The sequence below is a fragment of the Pieris rapae genome, chromosome 13, assembly GCF_905147795.1.
Source record: "Pieris rapae chromosome 13, ilPieRapa1.1, whole genome shotgun sequence".
Taxonomy (NCBI): Eukaryota; Metazoa; Arthropoda; class Insecta; order Lepidoptera; family Pieridae; genus Pieris; species Pieris rapae.
Window position 1 is genome coordinate 6,051,708 of NC_059521.1, and position 27,350 is coordinate 6,079,057.

General features: G+C 32.5%; 2 protein-coding genes across 2 annotated transcripts; one reads left to right on the plus strand and one right to left on the minus strand.

Moving 5' to 3' along the window:
• The first annotated feature begins 780 nt into the window (after positions 1-780).
• On the plus strand, positions 781-17,182 carry LOC110993621 (kinesin-like protein KIF19). Its single transcript, XM_022259956.2, has 15 exons — positions 781-864; positions 1,603-1,671; positions 3,835-3,945; positions 4,620-4,805; positions 9,867-9,992; positions 10,398-10,513; positions 11,220-11,393; positions 11,621-11,786; positions 12,852-12,967; positions 13,191-13,466; positions 13,903-14,080; positions 14,530-14,743; positions 15,353-15,482; positions 15,943-16,080; positions 16,766-17,182. The coding sequence occupies exons 1-15, from the start codon at positions 796-798 to the stop codon at positions 16,854-16,856; spliced, it is 2,160 nt and encodes a 719-aa protein (XP_022115648.1). The 5' UTR covers positions 781-795; the 3' UTR covers positions 16,857-17,182.
• Positions 17,183-18,115: 933 nt separating this feature from the next.
• LOC110993541 (pH-sensitive chloride channel 2-like) lies at positions 18,116-27,292 on the minus strand. Its single transcript, XM_045630643.1, has 8 exons — positions 26,734-27,292; positions 22,404-22,590; positions 21,409-21,721; positions 21,026-21,181; positions 20,589-20,744; positions 20,011-20,176; positions 19,088-19,289; positions 18,116-18,766 (listed from the first exon to the last, which is right to left on the minus strand). Exons 1-8 carry the CDS (start codon positions 26,799-26,801, stop codon positions 18,515-18,517), a joined length of 1,500 nt encoding a protein of 499 aa, XP_045486599.1. The 5' UTR covers positions 26,802-27,292; the 3' UTR covers positions 18,116-18,514.
• Between the last annotated feature and the right edge of the window lie 58 nt (positions 27,293-27,350).

Consider the following 27,350-nt stretch of genomic DNA (forward strand, 5'->3'; position numbering starts at 1 on the left):
AATTCGCAATATTGGTGTGTTACACAAATTCAAAAAGGCAGTAAAGATGCATGTTAGAGTGAAGTGTGAACACAGTTGACTAAAATTGAGACGGCTAATGGCGACGTGTATCTCGCTCATATACATATATTATACATATTAATATTAAGTTTCTCATGTCAATAAAATATATTTTTTGTAATGAGTTAGAGAGAATAAATGGCCTTTAGGAATTTTAGGAATGGTATCAACTGTCTACCGAAATTTATTTTTCAGAGAGAGAGGCCTATATTCCAAGTATAAGTAAAAACTTCTAACTAAAAATGTTTTTTTTGTACTTTAAGTATTTAGTAGCCATTAAGCCCAGGAAGCTCTACAGCGATTTTTAAAATCTAAATAAGAATATACTATCTGTAAAACTATTACAATCCATCTTAAATTTTAGTATTCCTAATTTAAAATTATAGATGTGTGTTATACTTATATTATATATAGGTACAGTATACTCCAATACGATTTTCGCGCAATTTATGTAAACATAAAATTAATTGCTACAACTGCGCATGGAAGTTCTGAGTTTGTGGTGATAAGCTGCAGCCATAGCAACAACATTATAAGTTAAGGCTCTATTTACATGTTTCACCTTCACGTTCAGTTCATGAATATGTTCGGAACTGAAGACCGTGTGTTTTAATAATTAAATTCTCTGAAAAATATTATTAAATGTTCGAAAATATTTAACTTATTATTATTAAAGTTATTGAAATATATTTTAAAATAATTTAATAGTAATTTCGTTAATCTAAATATTTAACAATGACCCAAACAAATTTTGGTACTGATAAACTTAGTAGTGGACGTTCGGTTACCGAAGAAAAGCTTCTGGTGAGTATTAGCGCTTTTTATTTATATTCTTTAACGTATTATAAACATATATACAAACATAAAAACATAATAAATAAAAGCTCCTATGTAATACCTCGTATTCGACATATTAAAAGATTATAAAAATATACTAAAAAACATGTCTGCAATTCAATTCAAGGGCGAATTCGGCTTTGTCGCCAGGAGGGGGTCACAAGACTATAAAAAAATAGAAAGTCAATAAAACGAAAAAGCGACTATAAAAAAGAAAAGTTTATATACTGTATGCTTCCTATATCACATTCTCCCACGTAAAATCTTATGCATTTATGTGTCTGTCTCTTTTTATTGCCGCTTTTTTGTTTCATTGAATTTCATCGAATAACAATGAAACTAAAGAAGTCTCCGCTTCAATAGTTATAAAACTAATACAGAGTACTTTTCCAATTTCCTATATACATACATATATATATAATATAAATAGTATGTACGTATGTTCATATTTTCTCTTCTTTAATTTTAATAGTAACAAAAAACCCCTATTCGTTTAAGGTATTTGAGGTTTTATCTTTAAATTCCTTTTCAAAAATGTTTACATTTTTTAGAAGACAAGTTAGTTGCTTTATAATGTCTACCTTAACCACATGAAAAAGAAATTGGTGTTATGTACGCATGACTTGAGTTGCATGCTAGTCCATCACTAGACCGTCACCTCTCCACCATATTCTTTTAAATAGATAAAAACATTTTTCTTTACAGGTTGCAGTGCGAGTCAGACCATTACGAGCTGATGAAGGCTCCCGAATCGTTCACGTTGTTAGTGATAAGGTGACTTTTGAGCTTACTATACTCCCAGTTATTACATATTCAAAATTTCATTGCCTCTAAACCCTGTTGTCTTTGTCCAAAAACATAAATTAGTACCATCCAACTAATCGTACTTTTTATAGGCTAGTTTGTGTCTAGAGAAAAATTATGGTGTCATTGTGTTCATTCGTAGTCAAGTGAGAAACAAAATTAATAAATGTATAGCAATTATTATATAATAATTATGTATATTTAGAATAATGCAACTATTAAAAATGTATCAACAATATATCACTGTAAAATTCGCTTATAGTTCCGGGACTCTCTATCCGCCCATATCCATTCTTAGAAGGTGTGGATTTAGTAAAGAGATTTAGAAATAAATCTATTTGTCAAATGCCTCTTAATAATTATTATTCGTCGGATGTTAATCATCATCGGCAACTTATCTAGAAAACGAAGGCGCGGAGATTACTTGTTACAAAGTCAGATCTTAAATTCTAATTAGAGCACCTAAAAAGAACGTTGAATAAACTATAAAAATTATTCACACTTTTTCATTTATTACATTCACACCTTCCACAAGATAGTTTCGTGTGGAGAATGAGCAAGAAACTCCACACTTATTCATTTAATATACGATATACAATATTTGTTTAAATTAGTTGTGTATATAATTTATATATATATATTTTTTATTATATGTGAAGACAATGTACTCCTTGAATAAAACACCTGTATTGTTTTATCAGAAAAAGCGTCTGGTCTATATCAGCGATAATGAAGAATTTCTCCCTCACTTTTGCGTAAAATTAGCAACAATTATATTTAGTGGAACGGTAGTTGCCTCAAAGGCCAGGTTATTGAATCAAAAACTCATGAGTAGTAATTAGTTGGTTATTCACATGTGATATAAACATACAATATAAAAAAATATCGTAAAACCTTTGGGCTAAGATTTCTATATCTGTTTCGCGATCACTTGTTTTTTCTTATAGGCGAGGTGTTCAGCCTTCTGTGACTGACACGTTCTTGGGTATGCCTATTTCCTCACGATGTTTTGTCTTCACCATACGAGCGAGTGTTAACTGTACACAAAGAACAGGATTCGAACCTACGATCTCAGATATGAAAGTCACTGAAGATAGGTGTCGTACTTAAGAATTTTATGTTGACAATTTAAGCAGAAATATTTCCATAGACTGCTAAACGATAGCCATAGCTGACGAGGTATAGGCGATATGTGATGACGTCACTGACGACTTTTATCATAATTTATAAGCACTATCATCAATGTCATGCGAATGATAAAGAGATTAATATCAGTAGGTATAGTAAATAGGTATTTTTTAATAGATAAGATTCCATAGTTGGTTAAAAAAAAAGTTAAATACATTATTTGCGCGTAAGAAACATGTTTTTTGTTGATATTGCAGCAAGTAAAAGTTTTGATTCCTTCAGTCAATAATTACAGCTCAGGAAATGATTACCGACAGAGATAATGTATTTGAATTGACAAAGAAACACTTATTTAACTACGATGCACCTAAAATAATAATTTTAAATTGGTGTCTCACACATGTGTAGGACATTTCTTTAAATTAAATTTCGAAATATAGCCGCGTATAGCCGCTTTGGGGTGTCGTATTAAACGTAAAACCGTCTCAATAAAACTGTCTTATACAATATATAGTATTAGAACTGTTTCAGACTTTGTCGTACAAACTTTTGTATTACAAACACATATGACTTTTTTTATTCATTATCCAGCGCCATAGATCACTGTGATGGACGGCAAAACATAATAAAAATATCAAGGGTTTTCTTTAACTATATTGATTTTGTATATGTTGTCATTAGTTCTCACAATTTTAGAGAGTATTAAAAAACGAGATAGCGCGAAATATGACTCCCATATTTTAAAATATATTCTGACGTTGGGGAATCCAGTCACTGATAGATTATATTGATTAATGTGGAAACTTAAAGTTGTAATTAGGTGGTACGTGATATCACAATATACAATTTAAAAATTAAAACATTATTTACAATAAAATCAGATGAAATAAATTATGGTAATTTGTAAACGATACCCGTCACTTCGTATGTGCTTTCTGTACATTTACTACTCAAATAATTTATATGTGTTTCTACCAGGAATCGTACGTATCGATTTATTTACAGATGTTGGTTTTGGAGGAGGAGACAGACAGTCGCCGCGATGTTCTCAGACAGCGTCGCGTCAACGATAAACATTATGTCTATGATAAAGTTTTTGGCGAAAGTAGCACGCAGGTATGTTGAAATTCAATTTTTGGCAAATTTCATTTGCCCCGTGTTCTATAAAAAAACAGCAAATGAGCAGAAAGCAGGACTAGTTTATGTATGATTCTCTGGAACAAAGAACATTTTAGTTGTCCATAAGCTATACGTTAAATAATTAAATGAACACTGATTGTGATTATTTAGGTGTTACATCGAATTAAGTAGCGGATTATCGAAAAAATATTTTTTTAAAATATTTATATTGTTACGAGCAAAAGCAGTTTTAAGTTTAATACGTATTAGCTTGCTGAAAAAGTCTTAATTTTTACACAAATTATTTCAAAATCATTCTAGGCATCTTTTTAGTATGAATTGTATATTTATGTACATTACATAAGAAACCAACGGGACTTTAATATTCGCGGACAGCCTATTTTTTTTTTTTCGAAATGGCGGACTGTACTAAATATTGTATTTGGTTGTTTTTGTAACTCCTATCTTTACTGAGATACTATTGGACATGAAACACACCTATTACGAGTAGTAATATAAAAAAGAATACACATTAGACATTCTAAGTCCTTTGTAGCTGTCGTCAGCGAAAAAATGCCTCATCAAATTGGCACATAAAACATTGTGTTACGTAATTATTATATACCTCTTTGTTTTATTAATTTATATGGAAATTGTGACATTAAATCTAGGACGAAGTATATGATGCCGTATGCGCTCCGTTGGTTGGTGATACCCTTAATGGAATAGCTGGTGCAGTATTTGCATATGGCGCTACGGGGGCTGGCAAAACGCATACGATGACGGGTTTGATGTCGCGTGCCTTAAGCCATTTATTCAGTGCGATAGCCAAGAGTGAGAACCCTGATTCGTTCGAGGTAAGTATTCTTTTTTATTATTAAACGTAATTGATGATTTTGTGTCATACTTGCATACATGTGTGACTTTCAGTATGACGAAATTTGTATAGTGATTAGCGTTTAGGTTTCGGCTGGCTATTTATAACATAACTACTCTGCGTAACAGCTCGCTTGGTCCAAAGTGTAGTTGCGCCATTTCTGCATGTCATTTGCGTACCGAAACTCGTTGGCTAACGTATGGATCAGCTCTCCCGAAGTCTCTTGGAGATGTGATCCCACCGCCGCGCTGCTGTCGGCGTTAACGCCTGAAATTATCGTATCCAGATTCCATTAAATTGTTGTAGATAATAACGTCAGCAATACTGGCGTCATAGATTAGTTTGTTGGCATCAGCCATTTAATATAGACATAATTCACCTATCTCTAGCTTCTATGACTTGTATCAAAGACAAAAAAAAAGAAAAAAAAAATGTCTACAAATTCTATTTACTCCAATAAATGGAGGCTACAAAATATACGGTGAAGCGACACGTTTTTGCTTTACCTTTTAAATGAACGATAATCTATGACTGGTAAATTTGTTGTTTTTCTTTCGCCAAGCACTGGCACCCTATTTTTACCCTAAATAACTTCGTATTGCCTTTGCTTTGGCATGGCCATAATATGTACTCTCCAAAAGTGTCCCTGTGGCTTTGAAGTATCCTTGGAAACCACGGCCTCCATAGTCCAAAGAGTGGCGAGAAAACGACCGCCATTTTAGCTCGCCAGGCTTCGGTCAACGACATCATACATCGCTGTCTTGTTTCTGTCAATGTTCCAGCCATTTTAAGCCAACAGGCATTGCTAGTAAAGATGGTAAGCGGGATGGAAAATGGAACGGACGGAATTTGTTTAAATTTTCTATTAATCATTAATTATTATTACTATGTTTACTTTGAAGAATAACTTCCTTAGTGGTCTACATAGAAAAGATCAGCTGATAACGGCGATCTACTTGAACAGTTTATTTAAAATCTTAGTATTTAGTGAATGTTAGTATTCACATCAAAAGTAGACAACATATAATTAATTATTTTAAAACATCACTCTTTCCTTGGAAGTCATGTACTTATTTACAAACACTGTATAGTTGTAAAATTGCACGTCGATTTTCTATAGAAAATAAATGTTTGTCGACACTTTCATTAGATTTGCGATGTTTGACCTCGTTCCTTTCGGTGCCACGGATTTGAGAAAACCTTGATCTTATTTCAATATTAATAGATTCGTTACTAATAAATATAATTATGTCTAACTGTACTTTTTCTTCTATAAATTGTGTAATTTATTTTAAGTATTTGTTGTAAACTTTTAAGAGAATGAGAAGAAAAGAGAACTTTTACCTGGAGATGAGACCGTGTTAAAAAAACAACGTATCCTTTCCAAATGTCTTTCTATATTTGCAATTAACACTTCAACATAAGGTTAGGTAACATATTAATTAACATATTATATTATTCAAAATTCTACAAGTGACTTTTCTTAACTAAACAGATGCAATTTGAGTCTATCTAATCTAATAACTAAATATAAATAAATAATAAAGCTCTGCTGTCCGTTTGCCTCATATCCAATTTAAAAAAAACCTGTTAAATATTTTTATAAAATGCAGGATAGAAATTTGACTTTTTAATACTTTTTCCTGCGGTATTTTGAAACTATTAAACATCCTTTTGTGGAGTAAAATTTCACATCAAAAGCTTTTTCATTATTTGCTCAAAATATTAATCACAGAGAAGTCCTTGACCCGCGAACACCGACACAATAAATCTTACCTTTTATAACATAGCAACAGCTTTCATAAAATGTACTTTCATAGCGATTTGAATATGAATTTAAATTATATTTATTAAAATAAGTTTGCAATACAATTTTAAGTATAGTAAGGTTATTCTATATGCGTTTTGAAGCTGCGAAAACATAGTATGTACTTACAATGTGCTTTTCTTCGAGAATTAACAATCGATGAATCCAAGCAAAAATTTAGCTGTAAGTGGAGCTTTTTTCAATTGCTTTTAAATTGATTCGTAAAATGTTTAACAATCGCAGTTCAAATAGCCTAATAGATATATTTTCCCAGAAATGTATGATAGTAATATTCGTCGAACGCGTGGTATGTACGGGTGATTAAGTTTTGTGGTTTTGGTGGTAAAGTGGGTGGTGGGTAGACACCCTGAGTACAAGGTCAATGCTGCATGATTAACATAAAAATCGAATTGTGTAACATATGTATACTTACTTGATCACTTGAAAAAGATGATTACTACACTTGCTATGTTGCTGCAAATGTGTTGCCCATACCTCTAATTCGAGTAACTCTTTTATTATTTATTCCTTGAACTGAGGAAGATTTAAAGAAGGGAAAAAACGAAATAATACGAAATTATAAGGATGTGGATTAATTTAGTATTATTTCGTACTTTTTTTTCAGGAAAAGTGCAAAAAATAGCCTTTAAGTAGGAAAGCAAAAAGTTCCATATTTTGGTACAAAAAATATAGGCTAAGTAAAATAAACATATATAGTGAAACGAAGCTCGCCGGGGCATACAATAGATTATTTCGATCAGGGTGATTAAACTTATATCTCTATTATTTAGAGTAAGTTACGGATAAATCGTTAAGAAGCCTATGATGGTAATTGCAGATTTTCTTCAGCATCGCTTTAGTTTTTTACAGTCTATGAAATTACATGAAAAGAGACAGGTCAGACGACAAAATCACTATCAAAAAGTCACAAAGGAAATTCTATCGGAGTATCGATAGAAAAGCCAACATATAGATAGTTTATTTTTCGACTAAGAAATTGGTTAAAATACGTTTACCTACTATCATATAAAGTATGCAGTAAAAATCATGTTTACTCATACGTATATTTTTCAATATATTTCTTTATTACACAGGTAATATACCTACCAAATTGTTTTTAAAAATGGTATAAACTTTCATACCATATTAAGTACGATGAATATAAACTTGCAAATCACAGTCGAGTCAACAATATAGTTTATCGTACAAAACTTGTCTTGACTGAAATGCTCCAGTTAACAATTTAAATAAAGTGTCGGCACGTTGCCAAAAGATCTGCAAGCGATTATGAGATTTATTCGCCTGTTTAACACAATATGTAGGCCTGGAAAGGCTTTCCGAGATTTCAGTTGGCGTTGAATTATTATTTATTATTACTGCACTATCTATACAAAAGTGTATCTTAGTAATGTAATGTTATTTACAATTGGAATGCTGATTTAGTCCTACATAATCCTTGTAATATGGGTTAATTATACTAAATAATTTCTCGCATATTCTCAAAGTAGCGAAGATTTCTTTAAAACCTTAATTATCGTGAGGAGCCTACCGATAGCTTTGTGATAATCCACCACTATTTGGTCTCTTGGTGCAGACCTCCCGTACCGTCCGTAGCGTTGCTAAGTTCTCACATCTCACCCCTCATATATTTAGTTATCTAGTGCAACTTACTCATACATACACTACATAAAGATGCATAGAGAACATCAGCCACTGATAGCAAGCTGTACAATAACCATATTCTACGCAAATAGATAGAATACGAAAATTCGTAGCTACTGGAACGTATGAGTGAGATTCAGAAACAACTGAGTACATATGCTCCTGTACGTCAAAATCCAATAAATTTAACGTCAAAACGCATCTTATAAATATCGCTATAACTTTAGTAACTATACGGAGTTAACACATCGAAGATAGCCTTCACCAATCTGCTGACGTCACGACGTTTGAATCGCAAAGGGTATATTCGTTAAATATTCAGGGCCATTTTGTGAGCAATAATAGTAAGTAATCCTATTAACATTTGCCTGGTACACGAAAGTGCCTATTCTTGTATTAATCAAGAAAACAATAGTAGTAAATTTACAAAGAACTTTAGTTATGCAACACATTTTGGTATACTATTTGTACCAAATAGTTGAATTTGTCACGGGTTTCTTCATCAATTATACATTTTAGAAGGAGATCTGGAATTGAATCTTTGAATCCACACAATAAATATTTCAGTTTTGAATTGATGAAGGTTTATCCAACATGTCTGAATTCTTAATAAATTACCTTTTATAATTTAAATATCAAATGATAGTATGCCTACTACTATACCTAATAATATACATCTATTACTGTTGTTCCGTGTTTACATAAGCAAACAGCCACCGAATACATAACGCCTTATGATATATTGATTGTTATTTATGCTTTCAACAAACGACTGTATGCCTCATAGAATTCAATAAAAGATGTTAATTGTATTTGCTTTTCGCGACTAATGTTCTGTTTATTTCGAAACTAATGCGTTTATATGTTTGTCGAATATAACTTTATTATATTTTCATACTTTGTTAAATCGTATTTCAAAAGATATGTTCATACAAAACAATACATTCACATAGTAAAACACAACATAACATTAAACAGTAATATATTAAAATATTTACAAAAAGACTAAATAGTTCTTATAGCATAGGATCTGACATGAAGCAGACCTTTTATCAGTTTAGTCAAAGGACAATTATAAACGTCTATTAATCTATCTAAGTTCATTAATTATTTCAATACATTGTATTAATAATACACACATATCGTGTGCCCTTTTTGAGAAGTTAGTTTTTGCGGAGGATACAAATAATAAAGGCGGGCGGTCGATGTCGCCTCCTAACATAGCATCAGGCACCTTGCGGTCTAGGCATTGGAACACAGCCGGATCCTTTTCGTTTATACTTATAAGAACCACGACCTGATGGATGATAGCAACGCACGGCTAATACTGTACTGTACTAATACCTAAAATAACTATATTTAAATATGTAATTCTTTTGTTATAATTAAGTTAATTTTGGTTTTGTTTTTTCTCTATTTTACGTCATATTTGCCTCTTAATTGTCATATATTTTAGAACAATATATTTCAACTTAAACTGTAGATTAGACTTTTAATGTTCTGTAGTTTGCTATAATAAATAAAGACATGATAATTAGCAGAACAAAACTTTAAGATAATAGTTTTTCGCAGGTAAAAATGTCCTACATTGAAATTTATAATGAGAACATTCGGGACTTGCTGAACCCCAGTGTAGGTGCTTTGGAGTTGCGGGATGAAGGAGGCAGTGGAGCACCCGTGGTAGCCGGTCTTAGCGAGGTATAGAGGGTATATCTGACATACTAGGAGTTATTGCTAAGAAGCCAAGTCTTGCTCGCTCGTTGGGTTTTCTATACTGTTTATAGAAGTATGAACATAATATAGTAATAGACTCATAGCAAATTGTATTCTGAATTTAGAATTAGAGCGAATTATTTTATTCAATATTTATTTATTTTACAGAATACATATACAAAAATCATAATCTATTACATCACCGAACTAGTGTCAAATGCGCTCAGAAAAATTCATGTCAAATGCGCTCAGGAATGAAGTCGCTTAAGCAACGACGCCCCAGGCCAATACTTCTCTTACGATCTTAAGTTTACAGAAAATCGCCTAGGACTCCAGAGCGAGAGCTGTGTTTACGTGTGTACGGCTAGTACAAGGTTTAGTTGTTGATAGATTCGAGCTACGGACGCTGCCCATGTTGCCGAGCTTTTAGCGAGAGGAGATCGAGCGCGGACCGCTGAGCCGACGCAAGCGAATCAACACTCATCTAGGGGTCATGCTCTTCTAAGGTTAATACTAGCAATATATTAACTGTCACATAGCTATATATTATTCCTCTTACAACTTTATTACAAACATTGATGAAAATATTGATGTGTTTTACAACAGTCTACCAACATTCCGTAAGTTTGTTTTGCAGGTTCTTAAATCTTAATGTAGTTTAAGTTTTAATTTCTGTTATTTTTATCTTTTTAGTTTTAGTTATTATTTATACTATTAGTTATTATTAATAATTTGTTTTTTGTTTTATTTCTGTTTATTTTGTGGCCGTTTCTTTTGTTCCTTTGGTATATTGCTTAAGATCTAATGTAATTGATGTGTATGTGTGTTAAATTTGTGATGTCATATTTTCTTGTATTTTTTAGGCATACACATTGTTTTAGTATGTAGATATAAATTAATTTCTATTTGATGTACATGCTCTTAGGTGTACACTTTAATGATCTCCTAGAAGCCTTTTAGTTTCATATACACAAGGAGCGCAGTTCAAGTTATTTTCAAAAACTATTTTTATTATTTTACGAAAACTCCCTTCAATCACAATTGAAAGAGCCACTACAAAATTAATTATAAACTTATTTATTACTCTTAATTACATTTTTTTTTTGTTAGCTGTAATACATTTGAGCAGGCTTTATATTACCAGTGTTCGCCTTTAGACTTTGTATCGTGTTACTAGCTTTGATTCTACAAGAATATATTTTGATTTAATAGTGTGTCCATAAACAAATCGGTGTCAGCTGGTCTGCAGCGTGGCCGCCTTTTTCTTATTGACCTTGCTGGTTCTGAGCGAGCCGGTACCAAGGCTCGAAGACTGGAAGGAGCTCATATCAACCGTTCCCTTCTTGCCCTGGGAAACTGCATCATGGCGCTTTCTGGTGGTGCAAGGTACGTCCCATACCTCGTAATATAATATTTTTTTATTAATTTTATTTAAAGTTATAATGCTTTATTAAATGCGGATTACTATAAGCATTTTTAGTATATGGATTGTGTACTGTATACATTATTTTCGGCGAAAGGACATTTCTTCCAAGGTACAAAAAAAAAATTTGATTATGACCAACGCATTTTTCTGTCTGTAGACGGTTTGTAACTTGTAAAATATATTACAGATATGTTAACTACCGGGATTCGAAGCTAACACGTCTTTTACGGGAGGTATTGGGCGGGCGGTGTCGTACGGCGATGATAGCCCACATTTCTCCCGCAGCAGAGCATCGTGATACAACGCGTTCAACGTTGCATTACGCGCAACGTGCGTCAACTATCACCAATAAGGTTAAAGATAATGATAATTTTTAATTATGACTATCTTCTTAAATTTTGATGGCACAACGATTAAAATCTTTTTACTAGAAAAGTTAAGCCTCTTAAAAAGTTGTCGAAATGACCTTCCCATGCCCCATTACGATCCCACAAAAACAAAACTTAATAATTCAGTTTACTAGCCATTAGCACATAATGACCGATGGCTTCGAAGCAATATCCTTGAATTATTAAAGGTTATAAAAGTTTATTTTGTAGTTGTTATACAAACACCTTATTATATTACCGTACTCGCATAAGAATTTTTCTATTTTTCGTGGCTATACGCTATTTGACAAGTTTTCAGAGACTGGTTATTTATTAGTGACCATAGATAAAATTGTTATCGTTCTAAAATAAGGCAAAGACATCAAAAGCCGTCTTCAACAAAATTATACTCTATGACTGTATTTGCAAGCATGCTACGTTTTTGTCGATTTGACAAATGTGTGACCGTTGTGTGGCACATGATGCTTTTATAACATTTTAGTACATGCGTAATGTAACATTAGTTAATATACATGTATATTTTGGCAATTAGTTAGAAGCTTAAACAAAATGTTAACAATCATCGCACACTTGAAGCCAATATGAGCCCTTATATTTTTTCTACACTCATTAATTGTAAATGAACATTCTCGTTTCGGATAATTTCCAAAAGGTTGACTACACTTGTATTGAAGTATCAATTAGATTCATGAACCCAAGCCTGATGATAATGATAAGTTAAGATAGTTTTTGTTAGCGTCTCAACCCCACTTCTATAGAAGAAGTGGGGTCATTAGTTATAAGCCCATATCTTAATCAAACTACAAGACAGATTAAAGTCAGTTGTTACCCAGCTTCAAACAAAGTGTTTTATTTAACATATACCGAAAAAATTCACAAAAATCACTTGACTCACGCAATAGTATTTTTTGTATTTCACTTATATCTTTAAAACGTTACTGTTAGGTCATCTTCATCTAGGAAAAGTAATTAAAGGAACGGTTAGAGGTTAAATTTCATCAGTTCATAGATTAAGAAATTAATTTTCAGGTTGAACGTGAATTAGTTCAAACTCCAATGCACTTGTCGCAGTATCGCAGCGTGATTAATGAACTTCGCGAAGAAATCGCGAGACTCAAAGTCAAAATGAAGGATGACCGTACGAGGTAAACAATAGATAATAACCGACACGATTCCTTGAATGAATTTCAGCTTTTGTTTTTTAAATTTAGAATTCGGTTTGAATTTAGAATGGCTCGATTATGTTGGCTTCACAATGTTTGTTGCTACTACTTACGTTTTTTATTTTGTTGTAATTTGATATAGACCATAGACGATAACTTTATTCTCTTTGGTTGTACATTTCACTTACTTAGCAATGTTCCGCAGTAAAACAATAGACGACAATCAACGAATTGAAGAAACCAAAGACAAAGAAGAGAACACAGAAAATCTAAAATCATTACGAGATGCAATAGTTTCAACTTTCAAACAGCAGATGCGATTGCGCAGACGGCTTATGGAGCTGGATAGTCATCTTTTAGGTTTAGCGTTGGATGCGGAAAGGCAGCACGCGGCTATATCACATTGGGAGGCTCGCTTTAATAGGCTGTATAAACCTATTAGTTTAACCGGTTCGCGGCTAAGCACACAGCAAAGTTATAGGTAATTTACTTTAATTACGTATTTGTATATCAATATATATATATATATATATATCTATATAATGAGGCGGAATGTCCGACGTTAGGCCAGTATTCTAGTTAAACTTAAATGTAGCTTCAAGAGCTAACCATCTATATGAAGTTAGACGTATTTGATATCGCTCAAGACGAGATTGTTAATCGACTTATATATCACTTGTTTGATAAATGATTTTTATTTTTAATTAAAAGTATTTTTTTACGTTAAAACTAACAATTTATATTATTATTTAAAGAAAGATTAACGTTTTTTATGTTTTATAATTTAATATATTTAATATATTGCACTGGCGCAGCCTACCATAAGAAACTTCCGAGACAAGAGAACACTACCTTCGACGACCTTTTTACACATTTTTATTATGATTTATATTCTGAAGTCGAAATTAATTTATGAGAGGTGTGACGGGGATGTCAAGCGGGAACAGCGAGCGGGCGGAAGCGGAAGTAGCGGTGGAACAGGCGTGGGCTGAACTAGCCGCGGTTGAAAGAGAGCAAGAAGCCGCAAGGTCCGAAAGGGATCGAGTTGAGAGGCTTTTAGAACAAGTCAGGCTTCGTGGGGCCCAGTTGGAAAAGGTACTTCAATAATGGCCGCGGCTGAGATAGAAAATACAACTAATAATATACCACCTTTTTTAAATTACATTAACTTGTATAAATTAAAAGTTTTTTTACAAATCTATATATTATGTTTATAACGAAATAATTATATTGTTTCGAACAAGATTTCAGTGGCATAAGTTTGAAATCGGTCCAATTATTATTATGTATATTGTTACAAACTAATAAAAAATCTATTTTTATCTTCATCTAGTGATTTTACAATTTGGATTTTTAGTCTGTAATAATATTAGTTTTATAATAATTCTAACTACTCCCCTGCAATTGTGTCCAGGAACTTTATCTATCTCTTATTTTTTAAATTAAATTGCTCATTTGTCTTACGCGTCTCGTTACATAGGTAATATTATTATTTACATTATTCTGGGCGAGCGATCTATAGTCTATGGAACTATATTTTATAGGAACTACCAGCCCACATAACAAGTGGCCCAGAGCGCGAAGTGCTATCCCTAGTATGCAGAGTTCATGAGTTAGAAGCAGATAAATTAGCGTTGCAAGGCGAAAGAGCTGCGCGTGCGCACGAATTACGGAGACGCGACTTGGCTTTACAAAGAAGAGATGCCCAAAGGCGACTCACTGATGAAATTATTACCAGGCAACGACGGATACTTGAAGGTATTCTTATTAGAAAACAGTTCAAATTAGTAAAAATCTTGAAGACCTTCCTAAGATTAATTTTGAGTCTTAAGCCTTGTTAAAACAACTCCGGGCCTCGGACGAGTACATAGAACTGTTCGTCTACCCTCGTTATGGAGTGGATGTGTACGTACACTCGTGATATATTCTACGTAGAATTTTTTTTAATATAGAATAGGGGGCAAACGGGCAGGAGGCTCACCTGATGTTAAGTGAAATCGCCGCCTATGGACACTCTCAATGCCACTTACGCTGCGTTACCTTAAACACTCATTTAAAACAGCTTTTAAAACATTACTAAACTAAACACAAGAAACAGTAAAAGCTAATTTAAGGGTTACTAAATAATATTTTATGAATATGTATATAAAAAACTTTAAAATTAATTTTTGGCTTTAGTTCAAAAACATTTGAAACAAAAATTTTATTAACAAGTGTATTAAAAAATTAATGATTTAATATTAATAAGCATTAATATTACTAGTAAATATATATTTGTAGCAATATTAAAATTATAGACAACAATATGCTCTTCACAAAAAAAATTAAACTTTTTGCGTATTTCGTCATCTTGTTGAATTAATATAGAGGCAGGCGTTGGAGTTCAGTCTGACTTGGGTCAACTCTACGAATTATATCAACAAGAAATTCATGCATCGACTTACACGGAGACCAGTGATCTCTACACTCCATATCGTCTACCACCTATTTCCTCAAGGTATTTATTTTGAATTGGTTACTATATTGTAATATCTATAAAAAGGCAATCAATAATTACTTTCGATAAAAATAGATACATATATATATTTTTGTTAATTATTCATTTCATGTGTTTCGATTAATCAAAAGCCTTTTATGCCTGTAAATAGTGTTTTGAAAGGTTTATTTATTTGCAAAGGGATGAAGAAAAAAATATTATATTGCGTGTTTATGCGTTTTCTGGTTTAATACGATGAATCTATACAAAGTGATATAATGCTTTTGCTGTCGAGTTAGTAAATTATAGACAAATTGTTATACTGTGTGTTTTTGTGTGTGTGTTTTTGTTTCTAATAAATGTTATGTCTATGTCTACAAATTGTATCAGTATCGGGGGTAAAATTTTTCACTCACAGCACTCAAATGACTCGCGATGCAAAGCAGAAGTTTTTATTATAAAATTTCTAAAACCCTTCTAGTATGTCAGAGTTGACCTGGTCCGAAAGTTCAAGTGGATCCGGTCGTGGGTCAAGTTCTGGGTCTGGAGGGACTTTGGGATTGGGATTAGATCGTTTGCCCAGACTGGCCCCAACACCACGTCCACGTACAAGATACAGGTCAGTTTTAATAGAAATACCGAAAATTATCAAATTCATAATCATTTATTCATGTTGGTAACATAATGTCAAAAAAATAAATTTAATGTATTTAAATGCTTCTAATTTTACATTTACTGCCAGTTCTCAAATCAAGGCCGTAGAACGGAAGAGAAGAACTGACAAAAAACTTTCCGCCACACTTTTTAAATCTATCACAATTTATCACTGGCGCTTATCAGGTATATCTGGTATTAATACGAATATTTCAATTTAAACTCTGTCCTTGGCTGGTTTCAGGAGAATATTGAAATAGTAAACAAATCATTCAATCTAATATATAAAATTCTTGTGTAGTAACCGAACTTCTCCGAAACGGCTCGACCGATTCTCATGAAATTTTGTGTGCGTATTGGGTAGGTCTGAGAATTGAACAACATCTATTTTTCATCCCCCTAAATGTTAAGTGTGGACCCCTTAATTTTTTTATTTATTTTTTAGACAAAATTTTTCGTTTTTATTTTTTTACGATACACCATACAAAAATACATGCAACCCTAAATTTTCACCCCTCTACAATCATCCCTTATGTTTTTTTTTGTTAACTTTAATTGACACAAAAACATGGCAAAACAATATTTGCCGGGTCAGGTAGTTATATTATAAAACTGTTAATACATAATATACAATAATAACTTATTTACAGCCACGCAAGTGCCACAACGCTTAAACGTTACTCAAGCGATGACAGTATCGTGATGGCGCCTCCGAGGAACAGCGAAGATAGCAACCCTTGAGTATAACTTGTATCTCTTGATCAAGACAAAATTAAAGCATTTCAATAAATTGAAATCCTTTTGTAAGTACTACCTTGAAAGCTCAAAGGAGGATTACAGTTCGACTTCTGTCATTTGTTATCTTCTAACGGCCGAACCCAATAATTAAAACAATCTCGGATTGAAAACAATCTGAGATCAGACCGTGACAGTCGATCGATGCCCTATCTGCATCCCAATAACCAAACCCTAAAAAGACAATCTATTGTTGGCGACGGATAAAATGCAATCTCTTTACACTCATATTTGATAATCAATATAAATAAAAACGAACAAATAATATTAAAATATACTGTCTATGTTTAAAACATATCAAATAGCTTTATAATTATCTTACAAACTGGTGTAAGTTTAAATCTTAAGATAGGATATTGACCACATAGTTCGATCGACTAACCATGGGCAGTTTGTATCGACAGGTGGCTATCACAATACGTCGATTAGTTATTGGAAAATTTTATCAATATTTGGATTAAGATGTCTATCTAAGATGTTCAAAAATGGATTGAGATAGGTTATTGGGTTTGTGCGTTAGTCTATGTCTACTATATATTTAGATAAAGATTGAAGTGTCAATTGTCATCTATATAATTGCCTATAGCGATATAAGGATTTAAAATTCAATTCTCATACATTATATAATATTAAACACGTGTTATATTTTAAAACTAGATCAATTCATATTAATTAAACCTGTAATGGAATGAATTTTTTTATAAGACACTGGTTTGATACGTCCGTTCATAGTTTTTAAATATTACACATAACGTGTATAAACGCTAAAGGAATCTTAATATGAAAAATTAAGCATTTTGACACATTTAGTTACTTACATTTTTACGTGTGTTAATTTTTGTTTTAGGGTTTTCTTTAATTAAAAACAAGGAAACATTTTTTGTATTTTTATTCGAAATATTTTTAAGCGGTTTTATTCAATAACGTAGTTAAAAACTCAATTATCTAAATAATTATTTTTTATGGAAAAGGACAGAACATATAATAGTAGTTTCTAGAATTTATTTACTAATGGTGTTAACAAATATGTACATTTAGTATTATAACACGAGAGATTCGTGGAACTTAAATAAATAGTCATTAAACATTATTCGCGATAAAATCAAAAAAATATTATCGCTTTTTAAAATTTCTTACTTACATTAATAAAGGATATTATTATTAAATAATTAAAAATATTTATTTATAAAATAACTAACCTACTATCTTTGCATATATAAATATGAATATTAAAGGAGTACTTAAATATAAATGAATTCTAAAATTGTATTTGCATTGTATTCAAAACTTAATAACGACTTTATAAAAGTCCATGATATTCAAAGTGTGACTAAATTGCTGAGAATTACCTACTATAAATATTTCATGCATTACTTTAATGCACTTTTAAAATTTCGTTGCTTATCGGCCCTACATCTAAATGCCATTCAAAAGGGCAGAGTGAGACTGAAAAATAAACGACAAAACGCAACGTTGTGATTGGATTAGCATATGTTATCATGAAGTATATTGTCTATGTCTAATCTATTCGTCTCTCGTTTAAAAACCTCACCCGTGACCAATTTTTAGACAGTTTACGATCGAGATCGATCTAATCGTTAATCTTAAAGACAATAGACAAACGTCCAGTAAAGTATATTAAAACATAAGAATAGTAAGGGAAACAGAACTCTACAGCGTTTATCGATCCAGGCAGCAATTTCCTTGGGCGTCATCTCAGTCCATGTATGATGCTGAGGAAGCTCATCGGAGTTTTCACTACCGGAGTTAAGGTGTCGCCCTGGTGACTGTCTGCTAATTACATCGTCATAGCTCTCTGTCGTAATAGTTGGAACGTTTATTGCTGACGGGAAGCTCTGAAAACGATAGAAAAATATGCTATAGAGTATAGACCATGTCTAAATATACCAATGTCGATAAAGTTTTTTGATTTGAATGAATTTAATAACTAATATTCGTTTGTGTAATGTCGAAACTCAGAAAAGAAATAGTAAAATATAAGTTAAGTTTACGAAATCAGAAACGGAGGCCTAGTTTTAAAATTTGCTTTGGATCTAAAAACTCCTTAACTAGCATACCAAACAATTCATTTATTAGGATTAATGCAAAAAAAAAACTTTTCTAATGGACAATAAGGTGTAAAAGGTTACTATAATTATGGGTAATCAAAAACTTACATGAACCGTTAGGTAATTGTTGTATCCCATTCCTGCTGGATCATTATTAGTATCCTGTGACAGTGAAGAACATGAGCGAGACTTGCTTAGCTGTGGTGATGATTCAGCTATTTCTTTCTGTAGTTCTTTACGTGCCAGCCGCGGAGTTAACGTACTTTTTAGTATGTATTTACTGTTCACTTTCTTCAAAGGAGCAACATTCCTAGAAATTATGGAACATATTTAATAAGTTAAAGGCGTAAATTAATAAAATAAATAAATAAAATATGTTTATTTTGGAACATAAGATCATCATGGTATCACTTATTCCACGTCATTAAATTCGAACCTGTTGGCATCCCTACTCATCAGGAAAGAAGACAGAGGGTGTTGGCCGAGAGAAAAAGCCGGCGTAAACAACTTTCGGTACTCTTTTTATAGAAAATTTTATAAGCTTTAGACAGCCCTAGCTGAGTAAAGGTCCTTACGGCAAACAGCGAGATTCCTTTCCCAAAGAAAATGCGACATCCGATTGAGTAGTCGAAAGTAGCAAAAGCCTTTGAAAAAATCAGAGTTATAGACTCTTATGTCGAAATTAAATAGCAGATGCCAACAAACTAATCTATGACGTCAGTATTGCTGACGTCAGTATCTTCAACAATTTATGGATAGGTCCTGTTTTTATTACTAATCACATCGTGCTTGGGTAACATTCTTCAGGTCAACAAACCGTCCTTGTCTCTATGCTCTATATTAAACCAAACATTATTATGTGTGTGTGTGTTTTCTGGACAGTTTTGTAATGTGGACACGATAATTTTGGCTTAGCGCCGATATATTCTATCTTGCTATGTAACAATATAGGAGCAATGGAAGAAACAGAAACGTTTTAAACCATTGAAAATTTAATAGTAAGTAAAATATGTAAGAAAAAAAAAACATACTTCCTGTAGAAAATAGTGTTGACGAATGCGAATTCAACAAGGGCTGCGAAAATGAAACCAGTGCAGCCTAAGAACCAGATTTCACTTGCTTTGATGTATGAAACCTTTGGGAGAGTTTTCGCTTGAGATGATGCCAGTGTGATAAACGATAACATGGTACTGGTACCTGAAAATATTACATTAAGGGCCTGTTTCACAATGTATGGATAAAGTGCCAAATAGCTATTGCAACACATAAATTATTCGAAAGATAAAAGTTCCAAATAAGATACTTCGAATTTCATGACGTATAGCGCTATCTGACAGTCGTGAAACGCAAAAATACTATTTATCATACCAATAAGTAACAAATAGCTTATTTGGAACTTATCCGGACATTGTGAAACAGGCCCTAAGTATTATTAGTAACAAGTAAAGGGAAATTCGTCCAAATATCAACTGATCAATAAAATTCAAAACTAAGAACGCATAGTGACGAATACACTATAAGACAAACTTACTATAGGATATAACATATTCCATAAACTAACATGACTTAATAGAAATCAAGGCGGCAAAATATGTAAATGAAAACATACCCAGTGTGATTCGTGGAGGTGACGCATCAGCTTGCAACCAGAAGGTGACCCATGACATGGCGACAATCATCATTGAAGGGATGAAATAATCCATTAAGTAGTAACCGACCTCTCGGCTTAATTTGAATGTAAATTTCAAAGCACTGTAGTTACCCGCTGCAATAGACAAAATACGTACAAAACACAATCACAACGTATCAAATCCCAATGTACTAGCAAATTATTATTTTCTAAAATAACTATAGCATCAGATCCTCTTTAACTCAGAGGCTCTCAGTTCTTTCTTTGTCATATCAGCGCTACTGAGAAAACTATGTCGAACTGAGATAGAAAGCATTGCATCAGTATGGCTGCCGTTATTAAAGTTACTGAGTTCGTAGTTTGTGATAGTGCTATATATTTTTTTTAAATTATAGTAGATTACAAAGCTTGTATACCTCCACCCACTCTCATGTTAACTATTTCTCCTCGAACAACCGACTCATTGGTCCAATAGTCGAGCAGGGAATATTCTGTCAAATGCAGCTCTGAAGATAGCCGAACGGGATTATCTATCTCCCACATCAAGCGTAGAATGGACGCGTTGTATTTCCCTGAAATTTCAAAAGAAAATTTTATAATAATTCATAGAAACTGTATCAGTCTAAATTTTGATTATAGTAACTCTGACGTGTTTTTCTGTCAAAATGTGTTTATACGGTGAATTCACAGATGAGTAGTTTAGTGAAAATAGTGCAAATTAGTTCTTTTTATTCTGCAGTCGTGGTAAGTATTCCTGAAACTGCTTCAGATTTTGATCACCGTAGCTTATGTTACTTACAGCTCTCTAAATTCATAGAACACGTCTGCACATCAAATGGAAATTTCTGAAGGTTCATCCAGCAATACAGAACACCCTGCATCCGCCGGCTGAACAGTACTTCTCCATTCGGCGCTATCGATATAAGGACATCCTTACTATCAGTACCCATCAAACTGGATGATTGTTCGTTAGGAATGTATAAGTGCGGTGCCCAAACGCGAGTTCGGAGATCGTCTTCGCCAATTATTTTCTCCCTTTCAGGGGAATACGCTGAATAGGCCAATCTTGGATCTGTCCATCGCAATTGAAGAAGGAAGTGAAGCTTAAAGTTCTGAAAAAGGTCATTTTATGAGACAAAACTAAGAAAGTGTTGCTTCAATGGATTGAGTATATTATGACTGTCAAAACGGAGGCAGATATCATCTGCGTTCAAAACACGGCTCTGCACTTGTGGGTTTTTATTTGTATGTGTGCATTGAACACTCGCTATGGGTAAGGATAATATCTTGTGGGAACCGGCATGCCTACAAGTTTAGGGAAAACTTAGAAGGCGCCTATTTGTATTAATACAAATAAATGAAATCAAATTCATTAATTCATTTAGGTAACAATGTACACTCATGAAGGTCAAGAAGAAATACTTATTAAATGCTTCTAATTTTACATTTACTGGCAGTTCCCAAATCAATGGAGCAGAACGAAATAAAAGAACTGGCAATAAACACATGTTTGTATGGAGCTGCAACCTTTACACCATGTTCCACATGATATCAATAGAAATGATCGCGATTCTCTAAACAGACACAGAAAGGTGAGGTGACTTAGAAGTTTGTGACGTCCCTTTTTTTCATGCAGCGAAATTTCAGCATTTTCTTTAAGAGATAAATTACTCGCCAAAAGATAGATCGCAAACATTTATCGAATAAAATCCATAACCAAGTATACAAGACCAATTTGGTGATTACGTTATTAAAGGAATTATTAATTATTATTATTATATTTAAAATATTTACCAAATCATGAGCCTCAGCTGGTTGAATGAAGTATATATAAGCACTGGCGTGAACATAGACAACGTCGCGGGTTTCATAAGTCGGCAGTAGGAGATGGTCGTAGCGACACGTGTGAGCAAGCCGGGAGAGAAACTCCGATTGTGTGTATGTATCTCCATACTCCAGGGACGGGCATTCTAGGTCGATCCTGAAACATCATTAACCTATTAATTTATCCCAATAGAACAACAAAATAGTATTTTTTAAACCCGTAATGTAACAGCAATAATCATTAGAATGTAAAACTATACATCCTTTAATAAATCCATAAAATCTGTCATCTCCTCATAATCTCCACATATTTTAGCGATGAGTAGTTGATGAGTGGTTTAAAATGAGTTATCTCGATAATGCGAAGATTACGATGTAAGATTATCTTCTTTTCAGTAGTGTAAAACTTATTAAACTTAATTAATTAACACGTTTTAATTGTCAAAAATTTTTTGTTCATGATTTTTTTTTATTAATTACTGGACTGGTAATTAGATATGGAAATTATGGTAAGCGTCCCTTTTATATGAATATTATTTATAGACTTTGTTGCCAAATAATAATACCAATCAATATCATAGAAAAGAGATTTGCCGGTAATTTTTGACTATTAGCGAGATCTTTAACTACTCAAGACAACATTACGTACTAACTTAACATTACACTTCAATCATATATCCCGAAGTATTTAACCTACGTTTAAGTAGATATTAAAGTGAATTAAAACTTCTTAAGAAAAAAACAAAAAATAGGATTCTAATAAATTACAAAAAGTTTAGCTCGTAAAACAAGACTACTCAATTAAATTGAAAAAAACTTAATATACAAACATGTTTTGATGTAATGTATGTTTATGATGGCGAAATTTGGATGTTTATAGCAAAGGTTAAAGATTAAATTTGATTAATTACCAAATCAAACAGATATGGAGAAAAATTTACTAAATATAATGAGGACCTAATTAGATTAGGCGAAAAGGCTGGTCATGTAACACGATACTTAGACCACAGATAGACAGACCACACAATTGAAGGGACCACCCGGGAAATGAAGTGGGCAGGCCAAAGGCAAAAGGTTTTAATAGAAATAGCAAGAAAGAACTGGCAAACTATTGGCAAAGTTCTCTGGAACAACAGAAAGACATCTGGATAGGGTTGGAGGAGGCCTTCACCCAAGAGGGGTCCATATCCACAGGCGACTAGCATATTACTAACATTTAGCTATAAGCAAATACTGACAACATTTGAAATGGAAATTAAGGAAATGTAAATAAAAAAGGCTTTATTCTTATCATTGTTAAAAGTTAAGTTATGTACACATTTTTTCGAGATTTATATATTTTTATTTTCATACAACAGCAAGCAACATTTTAATTACATAAAAGATTCGCTGTTTGATTAACGATTAATCTATCATGTATATCTATAGAATATACATACCCAAGCTTATCTTTCGTTATCAAAGCCTAACATTACCATTGTTTGAAGTCTATAATAAATTTTTCTTAAGGTAATATTTATTTTAGATTATCTCAGCGTATGAAAAACATAGGTGCTATAAAGCAAATTTATGTAATGAAAGCACCTTATATACAGTGGTTTGAAATTTCGTGACCAACAATCACACATACTCAGAGAGTTGCTTCTATTTAATTTATTAGCCCTCTATTAAACAATCTACTAGTAGTTCTACGATAATAATATTTTTTTCTTATTACTCGTACTACTTGTTTTGTTACTTGTACATTTGTTACCCGACTTACTTCAGTACCGGAATTCAATCACGGTTAAAGGCGACTTGCAGCTTTTCCAAAATTTCTCTAAGCATGACTTGCTCTATGCGCTCTTCTATTCACCATTTTCTGGGGTGCCCTCTTCCGCATAATCCCTTGGTCCATTATTGTCTTTAAAGTTCATATTTTATCTGTGCATATTGCTGTGTCATATGTCAACGTTTGACAGGTGCTATAATTGTTATCTATTTCAATTAAAACCAGTGCCGGCTGTGTGTAAGCTACGGAAGCGGTTTACATTTTACACTTTGGTATAACAATTGAAACTTTCATATAGGTTATACGCTTAAAGTATTAAATATTGCGGAAAATATTGTAAATAAACTTATTTATGTAACTACATACATTATTTATAGAGCATTTACGAACAGTAAATCAACTGTTTGAGCGATTACCGTCCATTTTACAACTGCAATGACGTAAGGTATTATCAATCTTACGCCTGGCGTCACGAGGATAGCTTTCGTGAGGCGTAAATTTAATCAGGACCTTGAAACCCCCTTATAACGATGTGATAATAAGGAAGTATATCTTTTTAATTCTTTAAAAGATTTTAATTACCTTGGATTAGCTAAGAATATTGGCTGAGATTTAGAAACGAGACGAAACTCCCTGACAGCCAGACCAGCATTATTTCTGAATTACCCCATACCCTAAGGTTGAGTTGGTCTGGACTCATATACCCTTAGAGAGAGAAATACCACTATGTAACCTTTTTCTTTCCACAAATTAATCATACAATCTTATACCAACAACAATCAACAATTCTAATTCAAATATGATAAAAGTGTTTAAACGATGACAAATAAAAATAACATTTATATCTAAGTCTGTTTTGATAACCTTCGGAAGCCCATCAAAAACCGCGTGAGGTCTTCTGCAACCACCCAGTAGTCTGCGTCACGATGGATTTGGGATGTTTGTATTGACTTAGAACCAACGGCCCTCTTTTAAAAACTTATCTAACATGCCTAAAAACCTTAATCTTGGAAGGCTACACAACCTTAAGTTAGTGGTCTGCCAGCTCTATTATCTGTTTTAAGACAAAAAACTTTTGTAGTTTGGTTTTCACGAAATAAGAAGAGATTGTATATAGTCTGTAAAAATCTATAAACACCAGATTGGAGCTGCCTTTCGCCAAATTTTTACAGGAGTGTCGATACGAAAGACGAGTCTCTATTTTATCGTAAAACATTTAATTTCACACAAAGAACAAAATATATAATGAAAAATTAAATTACATAGTTTTTTACATGTAGCACATTTCTGGTGCCTGCTCCTTATAGAAAATTAAATTATATATATATATATATATATATATAAATATTTATTTATTTATTTATATAACAGAGCAACATATATTCAAGATTGAAGTGTGATGTAATGTCGTCTTTTACGAGACGTTGAATATCTCGCTAATAGTAAATTATAACGGCAAATCTCTTATCTATGATATTGATTGTTATTAATTAACGTTCATATAAAGGAACGTTTATTAATAACAATCATCACTCAACAACAATCACAAAAAATGAAAAAACAAAAATCATGAATGAAAAAACTGTATAAGTGTAATTTTTTTGACAACTAAACGTGTTAATTTATTAAATTTAATTACCTAAATACTTAATAATTAAGTTAGTTTTAGAATGAGAAGTGAAGATAATCTTACATTGTAATCTTCGCATTATCGAGATAACTCATAATTAACTACTCATCGCCAAAACATGTGACTGCAATTGCTTGTTTGCCTTCTTTAGATATATAATTATTGTTCCGCAGAACCGTTCCAGGCACGGTCTGTGCCTAATATGTCCTGTAGACCGATACGGTCTACAGTCATCTGTGCTCCAGGTCATGCCTGGACAGTGCGAAAATAGGCCAATATATAAGCACATGTTCTACAGTTTGTTCGCCATTATTGCTGGTACATGTTGGGCTAGTCTTAATTTTAAACCTATACAGGTAGGTAGTGTGAGAAGGCTACAATGTAAGAATTTGCGTCATCTGGGATGTGAAATGCTTTTTTTAAATATATATGTCATGAACAATAATTAAATTTATGCGAATATATAAATGTACCTAAGTCATTGCGACCAAATGTAGTTACAATAACGATGTCTTTTTTCTCGCCTTTTTGTAAATAACTGTTACAAAACATATAAGGAAGGGCTAGGATTACACTGCATCATAATATGAAGCATAGGAGGTTCGATAGACTTCTGCATGTTTTTACTAAACTACCGCGTACTATTTCAATTACGATTTACAATTTATTGATTACAAAAAAATTGTTTGTTTTTAAATTCAAGCTGAAATTATTTAGCTGTTATTAAAGATGTAAATCCAAAGTCGCTTATATATATATAATTTATTATGCCCATTTAATGTGATAACATGGATGTTAAGAATATATTAAATAATACTACGTTATTTATGAATTAAATTTTTATAAAAAATCATAGTCAACGTGATATTTTTACTATAAAAAAGAAAAATAATACTTACGTAGTATTTTGACCTGTTGTATAATTTATTAGCAAAAAGAAAGACCACAAAACAAAAATCACTCTCATATTTAATACACTAGAATGCGCACGCGTCGCTAATTGTGTGCACAGGTCGATCGATTAACCGCTACTGTAAAAAATTAAGATGACTGGTACCTTTGATAACTTATCTATGCGAAAGCATACAAGTCAACTTCGAAAAAACTGTACACAAGTAATAATGATGACTTTATCTCTACTACGCCTTATAAAGATATTAAAAGCCTTCGTAAATAAGATTTAAAATAATAAACCATATGATGCGACAAATATGTTTACGGCGGGCAGTTTTTGTCTCTTACATGATAAAAAAGCAATAGATCTGTTAACTAGATCGAGTATTCAACGAAATTATTAATTCAGTATTTAAAATTCAGTGGTTTTGTTTTACAGATTTTAAATAACTTAGGTCCTCAATCTTATATAAAATTATTTCGCATCTCATCTCATCATATCGTGCTATAGAAAAATCAAAGCCCTTAATTAAATGAAGTGCGACTCTCATACCTGAGGTCGTAGGTTCGATCAACGGCTGTGCACTTTCTATGTGCGTATTTAACATTTGCTCGAACGGTG

What these genes read in the sequence shown, in the direction of transcription:
- LOC110993541 (XM_045630643.1), bottom strand. Translation starts at nt 26,801, where the DNA reads ATGAGAGTGATTTTTGTTTTGTGGTCTTTCTTTTTGCTAATAAATTAT. An exon ending in TTCTATGAATTTAGAGAGCT is followed by an intron (nt 21,182 to 21,408) that starts GTAAGTAACATA and finishes TTGAAATTTCAG; the next exon opens with GGAAATACAACGCGTCCATT. An exon ending in AACACTATTTTCTACAGGAA is followed by an intron (nt 19,290 to 20,010) that starts GTATGTTTTTTT and finishes CATAATTTCTAG; the next exon opens with GAATGTTGCTCCTTTGAAGA.
- LOC110993621 (XM_022259956.2), top strand. Translation starts at nt 796, where the DNA reads ATGACCCAAACAAATTTTGGTACTGATAAACTTAGTAGTGGACGTTCG. An exon ending in TTACCGAAGAAAAGCTTCTG is followed by an intron (nt 865 to 1,602) that starts GTGAGTATTAGC and finishes TTTTCTTTACAG; the next exon opens with GTTGCAGTGCGAGTCAGACC. An exon ending in AGGGGTCATGCTCTTCTAAG is followed by an intron (nt 10,514 to 11,219) that starts GTTAATACTAGC and finishes TTGATTTAATAG; the next exon opens with TGTGTCCATAAACAAATCGG.